General features: G+C 35.5%; 1 protein-coding gene and 1 long non-coding RNA gene across 7 annotated transcripts; both read left to right on the forward strand.

Moving 5' to 3' along the window:
- Positions 1-258: 258 nt before the first annotated feature.
- Positions 259-2,951, forward strand: LOC147501068 (ABC transporter G family member 1-like). 5 transcript variants are annotated; one of them, XM_086606105.1, is made up of 5 exons: positions 259-713; positions 994-1,119; positions 1,222-1,413; positions 1,528-1,614; positions 2,030-2,951. In XM_086606105.1, exons 1-5 carry the CDS (start codon positions 387-389, stop codon positions 2,705-2,707), a joined length of 1,410 nt encoding a protein of 469 aa, XP_086462231.1. In that variant the 5' UTR covers positions 259-386; the 3' UTR covers positions 2,708-2,951. The 5 variants fall into 5 exon arrangements, with proteins under 5 accessions (XP_086462231.1, XP_086462232.1, XP_086462233.1 ...); XM_086606106.1 differs by having other exon boundaries at positions 267-713; positions 1,006-1,119; XM_086606109.1 differs by lacking the exon at positions 259-713 and adding an exon at positions 721-893.
- Positions 2,952-4,642: 1,691 nt separating this feature from the next.
- Positions 4,643-8,351, forward strand: LOC147501069 (uncharacterized). 2 transcript variants are annotated; one of them, XR_015219764.1, is made up of 8 exons: positions 4,643-4,783; positions 4,884-4,979; positions 5,085-5,202; positions 5,379-5,521; positions 6,544-6,737; positions 7,000-7,202; positions 7,318-7,456; positions 7,840-8,351. It is a non-coding gene; the product is annotated as an uncharacterized LOC147501069 (long non-coding RNA). The 2 variants fall into 2 exon arrangements; XR_015219763.1 differs by having other exon boundaries at positions 5,379-6,737.
- Positions 8,352-10,012: the final 1,661 nt, after the last annotated feature.

Here is a 10,012-nt window from a genome sequence, read left to right on the forward strand (position 1 = left end):
CTTGTTCCAGCAATGCCATTGGACCTTAGTTTTCTTAGTTTGATTATATTTGGCCAGAACATGTACAGTATAAATGCATAGACACTATAATTGTCATATCAGCGATTTAAACCAGTTTCTGTTCCACTAACTTATTATTACAGTCATATTCAAAAAAAATTTAACCATTTATACAATATATGAATGTATAATATACGCTATTGATGTCAATCTTTCATTGTTTTTTATTTATTATTGTTGCATTTTTTTTGTCACCAGGCTTATGTGACTCAAGATGATACGCTAATGACAACATTAACAGTAAGGGAAGCTCTACTGCAACTACCTGATTCCATGTCAAGATCAGAGAAGAGAAAAAGAGCAGACACTACAATAAAGGAAATTAAATGGGATTACAAGATGCAGCGAACACAAGAATAGGAGGATGGGGAAATAAAGGAATAAGTGGGGGACAAAAGAGAAGAGTCAGTATTTGCATAGAGATCTTAACGCGTCCGAAGCTTCTGTTTTTAGATGAGCCTACAAGTGGATTGGATAGTGCTGCTTCATATCATGTCATGAAAAGAATTGTAGGTCTTGCTAAACAAGATGGAAGAACTGTAATGGCATCAATCCATCAACCTAGTAGTGAAGTCTTTGAGCTTTTTAACAATCTTTGTTTGCTCTCATCTGGTAAAACAGTATACTTTGGTCCAGCTGCTGCAGCAGAGGAGGTGATTCTTTTAGGCCAACTTACACATTTACTTTAGTTTCATATTAATTGGAGATGTTTTTGCAAATACAACTTCTTGTTCAAATTTGTGTAATTTTTCTCGTTGAATGGTTTCCCATGCCCAACTATGAGGAATCCATCAGATCACTACCTTAGAACCATCAACAAAGATTTTGATCAAGTAAGAATTCATTCATTTAAGACATTGCACAATCTTCTGTCTTGGATTATTTGCTATATTTACTTGAAAGTTGAAACTTAACTTTCTTGAATTATTTCAGGACATTGAACAGGGCTATGGCAGGTTGATAACCACTGAGGAAGCAATCAACACACTTGTGAATTCATACAAGTCATCTCAAATTTGCCAACAAGTTGGTAAAAAAATAGCAGAGATACATAAGAAGGTAGTATGTATGGCACATATATGCTATTGCAATTTCTAGTGAGCATCTGACACCTAATGTATGGAAGCAAGTGACGAACTAATTAATGTTTTTAAAATGTAGGGAGGGGGATTATTGGAGAAGAGCAGCCAAGCAAGCTTCATTACCCAGTCTATGGTTCTTACAAGAAGGTCCTTTGTGAATATGTATCGTGATCTAGGCTACTATTGGCTACGCTTTACAATCTACATTGCATTATGTCTATGTGTGGGAACTATCTTTTATGATATTGATCATTCTTATGGCTCAATTCAGGTATCCTTTTCGTCGTAAAATGAACCAAATTATATGGAATGGTAGCTTTTTTTTTTCTTAGTGTTCAGAGTAAGGTGCAGTATCTTAAAATCATAACCATTTATAAATTTCCAGGCTAGAGGATCAATGGTTATGTTTGTAGCTGGGTTCTTGACTTTTATGGCAATTGGGGGATTCCCTTCTTTCGTAGAGGACATGAAGGTATTAGACTTGAGACATATCATGTATATAAATATTATAAGAAGCTAATCAAACCTATAATATACTTGCTCAGGGACCTCCCATTTGGGTGATCCATGGGGGCAAGAACACTAAGCGCTCCTTGTTTTGTAAACTCACTGAATGTTTAGCAACCTTGATCTTCTATGAAATTAGCTTCTTCCCCAAATTGGAGTCAGCTTTCTGTAAATCAAATTTCCCTTACATGCATATGTCCCATCTTTGTTGCATCCACCATGGAATTTGAGAACCTCCAAAGGCATGTATAGCTGCCGCAGTTTAAAACTAATTACAAACTTCTAAATATGTTGATATAAAATATTATACCTGGTGGTTGGTATGGTCAAATACTTCTGTACAGAAGTTCTTATGTGGCATTTTTCTCTTTTGAAATCAGATCTTCGGACGCGAAAGATTAAATGGACACTATGGTGTTGCTGCTTTCTTCTTCGGCAATACATTTTCTTCTATTCCCTACTTGCTCCTAATTTCTATAGCTCCTGGAGCTATAGCTTATTTCCTTGTTGGCCTTCAAAGGGGAATCGATCATTTTGTGTACTTTGCTCTAGTACTATTCGCATGTATGATGTTGGTTGAGAGCTTAATGATGATCGTTGCAAGCATCGTACCAGACTTCCTCATGGGTATTATTACAGGAGCTGGAATTCAAGGCGTTATGATGTTAAATGGGGGTTTTTTTCGATTGCCAAATGACCTCCCCAATCCATTTTGGAAATACCCAATGTACTACATTGCATTCCATAAATACGCAAATCAAGGATTCTATAAGAATGAGTTTGAAGGTCAAACTTTTCCTAGCAGCCAAATAGGAGGGGCTCCTACCATCAGTGGTCAAGAAATTTTGAGAGATGTGTGGCAAATGCAGATGGGCTACTCTAAATGGGTTGATCTTTCTGTTTTGTTAGGGATGGTAGTGCTATATAGGCGTATGTTTTTGGGCATTATAAAGACTACTGAAAAGGTTAAGCCAATCATTAGAGGTCTTCTGTCAAATCCAAGCAAGCAAAGAAAAACAATTATGGAGAATCCCTCGTCTACGCCAGTACATGAATGAAGTGCTCTGTAGCTTCTATGGCTATTATGTACGCAGCTTAAAAGCTTCAACCATGGTTGAAATAAATAAGCTCCTAGCTAGTCAACATAGTAAAAGTTGACTAGTATGATTTTCAGGATATTTTTGGTTTTTGTTTGTATAGTTTGTACATGGTGGAGGGATGGATTGATAAATGGATAGAGGTTGTTCATCTTGACCATTGTAATGAAATATGAGTTGTGTATTACATTTTTTTTTCCTCAAATCTCAGTACATTTCTAGACTTGTAGTACTTACAAAGATTTTAACTTTTGGTTATCAATGATGAGAGTCTACTATAATGGATAAAGTTTTAATCAAAAACGTAAATGAACGAATAAACTGGTTCATGAGCTGTCCAACCAGTTCTAGACTTCTGGTCTTATTATATTTGTTTTGCTTCCTAGATGAAATTAATGACCAAATTGGTGTTCCGCTAATCAGTTATGTGGAAGACTAAATTCAATTCATATAGCAAGTTTGGGCAGTTCTTTATTTTCATTTTTTCTTTTTAATAAAATATTAGACAAACATGTGAGATTTTGGAGGAACAGGGTGGAATACTATATAATTGAGCTTTTAAGATCCAACACCATCAAATGGGCTAGCAAGTAGCAAACGAACCATTCAATTAAGACTCCATTTCCACGTCTCTAAGACTAACAAATTCCAAGCCTACCGTAAAAAATGAACTTGATCGAAACATTCCCGTAGCCTATATTTGTATGTTTACTGGCATTGTTGCCTTGTTGGTGTATTTTTATTTTTATTTTTGGTAAAGCTTTGTTGGTGTATAAACAGACAATAGTTGACCAAGTTTTGAAAATCATCGATTATATATCTCTACTAGTAGTAATACCTATAACTATCATGGACTCTTAAATTCATCCGGGTATTTTTCTTACGCATAATACCCCTGATGAATACTTAAATAAAAAACACTTATATAATATTTAGAAGGGTTGTTTTGTCTTTTTCACTCTTTGCAAATTTAATGTACCGATTTTGTCCTTAAATTAAAGTATTGTTTAACACTTTTGAATGGGAGTAATTGGTCATTCCATGTGGTGGTTGATTAAAATTTTAAATCCACGCCTCTATTTTGAATTGTACGCACAATAAATATAATTAATTAGCTATTTAATTAGCAACTTAATTACCCTTTAATTTCCATTAATACCGATTGACCAAGGGTTTCTCTCCATCTAAAAAAAACGGTCCATCGTCTCTCACCCTTCTCTCCATCTCCCAAACCCACCAATTCTTAGATGTTGAGGGAATTCTTAAAAAAAAAAAATTACGGCGTGTTTGTTTGTTGAGGGAATTTTCCCTCCTATGTGAGAATCTTAATGAGATATTAAGGGTTACATGGAAAATTTTCTGGTGGACACCCACTTCTCTACATAATTTTTGTGGGAATTTTCTCTTAGGAGGGCATGTGGAATTTTCCATGGGAGCATCTGAGGATGGTGAACTTTTCTGTACATGCTTCTATCTCATGAAGTTCTCCCCTAAAATTGTCGGTTGTTTGTAATCAATAGAATGAATTTCATGAACGGAGAGTTTAATTTCGATGGAGGGGGTGAATAGACATAGACATCTCAACTAGGTATTTTTTTTTTCGTCTGTTTCCTTTTTCTTTGTAGTTGACTAATCCGTTGATTTTCTCATCTTCAGGGAACTTGCACTTGATGGTCTATTTCTCTGGAAAGATGATTCCCGATCCATGAATAGAACTTCCAAAATTGAATATCCTAAGATCAGAGACATGCTAGATTATATTTCCAAGCAACAACCAAAATTAAGGGATTCTTCTCAAACAAGGGAAGAACTTCTTTTTCCATCAAATATGTTTGTGGTGATGATTAAATTTTTACTTTCGGGGCCTTCAAGCAGATTTTCAAGAACTTGATTCTCGTTGGAGGAACATCGAGTTCCAAATCATCTGTTGATACATTGTGTCTGTTATTAGAACGTGGTTTGGCTTTTGAGGGTTCTTTAGAGTTGCATGCCACAGCTTCCAAAGCACTGATTTCTGTTGCTTTCAATATGCCTGAGGTTAATTTCACACAAAGCTACATTCATCTTTTGCCTTTTGTTTACTTCTCCCAGTGATTCCTCTGACTTTCTTCTCTTGGTTTTTGAATGACACCATTAGTTTTCTTGCCCTCACAAGACACAACCTTAATACCTGAAATTTCTATCAATCACGTCAGTATCAACATCAGATGATTGAGATCTTCTTTTAATTTTGGTAAGCATTATATGTACTGGAATGAAGAAAAGTGGGTGCATCTGTCTTTCTATTTACTGACTGTTCAAAATATTAAACTGATATGGATTTTTGGTGTATTTAAAGTACATAATCTTCCACCGGGGCATTGGGATTGATGGCACAGCCGATTACTTTTTCATGGATCGGAGAAAGTGGATGTGATAGTCTCGCGTTTATCTACGTGGCTTCTTAGAATAACAAGGTAAGTTGTTTGTTTTGTACATGGAAACACCAATTATTCTCACATCCATTGTGACTTTTATTTTCCTTAAATCAATGTTGTTCTATTACATTTTGATGTTGGGTCCTTGAATTATTGCATTTTCAGTGTATGTTTGTTGTAATATTTGTGTAAATTGGATTTTTGGTTTGATTCAGGTGGTAAGTGCCCTGTAGAATGGTTGGAGAATAGGATAATAAGGAATTGGTCAACACGTATTTCTCTGTCTCTCCTTCTTCGCCCTCTTGCGTTAATTAATGCTATACCATTTTGTGATTCATTACAGTTAGTTTGGTCTATGGTAAGTTCTCACCACTTTGCTTTGTATTAGTGATTAGTAGTGAGCAAGTTGCTTTGTACTTGGACAATCTACATTAAGGTACTTCATAGTTTATATAAGTAATTTTTTAGGCTTTGAGCTAAAATCAATGTCAAATATACTACGCATTTAGATTAGCTTTGGCCTGCAATTTTTTAGTAAATGGAAAGAATTTAAGAGCATAGATTACTCATAAGAAACATATGGCTGATTAACCAACTCAACAACTCCGACAACCTTTGTTGGATGAAGTAGGATTGCCTTCTTATTACTCAATCTTAACATGCTAAAACCAATTGCAGGTGCAATTTTTCTTTCCATGGGTTGTCAAGACACCCCACCACCACACACACACACACACACACACACACACACACACACACACACACACTCAACAACCACAACCAACAACAAGTTTTACCAGTTCCGACATGTCTGCCAAGTTCTCTGTAAATTAGATATAGCCTCGGAAAACCAAGGCCCAACTGCTATGAGAACTTCATATAAGGTGTGGAAACAAGGGCAAATAGAAAAAGATCATTTCGAAGGGATGAGCCAGATTGATTAACAAGTATTAGTTTATTATAGGATTTGAATTCTTAGACAACTTCAACTCATCTATAACTCAACTTCGGTACAAACTTAATGCACATAAGTTTTTTACTAAAAGACCAGTTTTGTACTAAATGTAAACTCATCTATTTTTTCCCTCTTTTGATGGATCTGTAAATTTATGTATTGGTGTGCCTCATTGTACGTTTGGTGTTATGCCTGATCGAGTGTGAAAGGACCTTAGTGATTTGTTGTATTGCTACAAGCTTGGTCACTAAGGTACAGTGATTTGTTGTATTGCTATAAGGAGCAATGGGCAACATTTTAGGATATAGTACTATTGTTTGAGCTTAAGGTGCATTAGGATTATATTAGGTTTGAAGCACGATATTTTTTGCATCCAATATTTCTGCTAACTTTTATATCTATTTTCATCATGAGTGCTACACAAGTTGCACATGAGTTCTAAGGTTGTAGTAGTTGGTTATACAATATTTTCCTTGGAGAATGGATATCTAGAGGAATAACAACTATGCACCTGCTGACAATGGTCAAGTTGGTCTCACACATCTAATGAAGGTTTTGGTGGAAAAGATTTAAGATGACATACAATAAGACACAAAGGAGTCACCAAGCACCTTGGCTGGTATGGTCAATACACTCACTCATTTTATTTTAATTATTAAAAGAAACTTTTATTCCTTAATCCCCTTTTAATTTTTATCCCCCGTGAAGGAGGAATCAAACCTAAGACCTTGGGCCTAACCTCCCAAGTCTTAAGCAGTAAACCACTAGAAACCTTCTAGCTCTGTTGTTGTGAGTTAAACATTGTTGTTTAGTGATGAGTTATAGATGAGTTAAAGATGCTTTACTAAATTCAATATTATATTTGTGAGTGGCTCATCTAGGTGAACGCCTAAATTATGGACGCGCGGCGAAGAGAAAGACTGCTTTCTCAATCAAATGAGACAGCCTGTGGAAAACCATTCCAATATTAACATCATGTTTGGTGCTGAATCTGCCGAGCATACAGTCCAACACACTGAATATTTGGACAGTGTTAGTGTACCACACCGCCTTTGGGCACTAAACGGTTGCATAGGAATCTCAGGTATATATCTCACCCTTTTTATCGTGTTCCTCGACGTCTCATCATCAACAACTTAGTTTATAAACTATGCACATCAATTGACAATTTATCTGTATTCATCATGTTATTTCTGCAGGTGTACTAATGCAATATCATTTGCTTTTGAGAATTTACCATGTCATATACTAAACGTTCATTTAGTCCTGCAAGGCGATAAAGATGCTACACTGGATGAAACCATTGACTACATCAATTATTTGCAGCTTCAAGCTAAGGTTGGCTTTTACCTTTCATTAATTATTTACCTTTATTCTAAGCTAAGGTTGGGCAGCGACACATGTAAAGTTCAAGATTCTTGAAGTTTTTTTTTTGCATTAACAAGTTTGCTTTTTTGGTACTTCTCAAATTCCATGGAGCTGAGAATATCATTGTAAGCCGATAAGATCTATATTATGATCATTTTCTTGACCAGTTGTTATTTTTTTCTTTTCATGTTGTTTGTGTGATTTTATGAATAGTAAGGGTTTAAGTAAGAGTATGATGGTGGATATATGCGTCAAACTCTAACAATCTTATGACCATGTACCATGTACAACTTGCTTAATTACGTACAACTCTGTATAGTCTTTATTCTAACCATTTACTAATAACAATGAAGGAAGCTTTGCCTGAGGGGTTTAAAGATAGCATCGATGAAAGAGGGAAGTTCATGTAGATCCGGGTCCAAGAAGAACTTATCCTGAGTCACCCTTTAGTGGGTTGTTTTGTGAGTCATTGTGCCTTTGTGTCTATGTGGGAATCCTTGGTGAACACTTGCCAGATAATTTGGTGCCCCATGCTGGGGATCAATTTGTAAATGCCAAGTTTATGACTAGAGAACTAAAGGTGGTTGTGGCCGTAGATGGGAGGGAATAACTGAGGATCGGAAGATGGTTGGTTTACAAAGGAGAGTATGTGCAAAACAGTGAAGTTGGTGAAGAAGTCAGGGCCAACCACCACAAGTGGAAAGATTTTCTGTTAAGTGAAGGGCTTGAGTCATCATATATTTTGACAATTTCTTCATCAAGTGGCAATGATGTATAGCCCAACAAGAAAGTGTACATAAACCTTCTCCTACTTTTTTGTCTCCGTAATATTTTGCAACTTCTAATTATATGTCAATTAGGAATTTCTACACGATGTTTTAATTTGCAAATCTCCTTTTTTTTTTTTCCAAGAAACTTACTCATTGAGCAATGAGAAATTTTTTTTCATACATCTTGAAACCAAAAAGGCTTACTATAATCTGGTTAATTAGTCGCTTAAATAATATAGATAATGGCATATTGTCGAATGGTGATAATTTTTGAATTTATCTAATTACTTGATAAATACCCGTGGAACGATTTTAAATTGGTGAAATAGGATATGTTAACTTCTCTAGCTCTTAAACCTTATTGCCTTAGCAAGATCCTCATAGGAATTAATTATGGGATTTACGCAATGTAACCTATCCAATTCTGGGATTTACGTAAATGTGAATCGTTAAACTCATTCCAATGTGAATTAATCTTGGTTCTGTCCCATGAGTCTATTACATTCATATTGATCTTTTCCTTGTGAGGTGCTGATGTAGACATTCATATTGATCTTTTTCTTGTGAGGTGCTGATGTAGATTTTGATTATGTGATAACCCAATTTGCTAACATAAAATTGACCAAGGCCTATTATCACTTGAACGCTTGAAGCACCAAGTTAGAGACCCATAACCCAAGTACCCAACCAATATGGTTAAGTTCACCACAAATAAATTAGACGGTTCTAAAAGTAAATTTGTTTTAAGGACTCAATTAAGTTTTCGTTGTCGTTCTACTTAATATGTCATCATGCCAACCGACATTGCGAAATACCAGAGCCAATGTCCTCGGTTAAATAGAAGCAATTACTCAAGACTACCTCTCCAGTTCAGGCTCATCGAGCGTGCCCAATTTACCTAAGGGTTGGATACTAATTTCAGTGAATAAGCGTTACATAGATGCTTTTATGCACTAATTTTTATCTTTGTCGCTTGCAACGCACTTGCTACGATGAGAGTCTCAAAGTACATGTTATTTGGAGCTATACTTAAAAGTTTATTGTTTAGGTATGTCTGGAAATCAAATAGGAATAAAGTTCCATTCAATTCAAAATTTAAACGACTGCCAATGTGTCTGCTCAAACGTAATGTCAATTGTAAGTGTGCTCACCCAAATTATATTTATACTTTTCGGCAAGTTTTGTTTAACATCGCGTGCATAGCACGTGCATCTTGCTAGTATTTATAATAGCGGTACAAAGACTGAAAAACATTGGTAATTCATTAGTCCAAAACAGCTATATTACGAACAAATGTATAATATGTAGTTCTATTTAAATGTTTGAATATCTTTTTCAATTCACTTGGTATTTGAGGCACCAGGTTTGAGTTCCAGGGTTTACCGTGTATTGACTATAGAGTATATACAAACATTAAAACATATATGCGCCTTGTGTAGTTTTACACCAACTCTATGGGGAGCACTTGGGATTTCAGAAGCACTTTCATAACCAGTCAAGATAGGTATTTCAACATCATATGAAAAATAACAACCCATTCAAGTGTGTAGTTCAGAAATTTATACCTTCGTACATTATTGATACTTCCTTCTTCAGTCCAATCCAAAAAGAAGAGAGATTGAACCAAATCACAAATAGGTCCGGTTCATTAATGTTAGTGTGATGCTCATGCCACTGGCTAATAATAGTATAATACTAGTAACATCCCAATAAAAAATCAGCCCAAAAAACAGTAGACCAAAGACGCAGCCAAGTC

The sequence above is a fragment of the Coptis chinensis genome, chromosome 4, assembly GCF_015680905.1.
Source record: "Coptis chinensis isolate HL-2020 chromosome 4, ASM1568090v1, whole genome shotgun sequence".
NCBI classification, from domain to species: domain Eukaryota; kingdom Viridiplantae; phylum Streptophyta; class Magnoliopsida; order Ranunculales; family Ranunculaceae; genus Coptis; species Coptis chinensis.

Excerpts from the sequence above, each read along its gene's own strand:
- LOC147501068 (XM_086606105.1), top strand. The coding sequence starts at position 387 with ATGGGATTACAAGATGCAGCGAACACAAGAATAGGAGGATGGGGAAAT. Across the intron at positions 714-993 it reads CAGCTGCTGCAGCAGAGGAG|GACATTGAACAGGGCTATGG; the intron begins GTGATTCTTTTA and ends GAATTATTTCAG. Across the intron at positions 1,615-2,029 it reads CTTTCGTAGAGGACATGAAG|ATCTTCGGACGCGAAAGATT; the intron begins GTATTAGACTTG and ends TTTTGAAATCAG.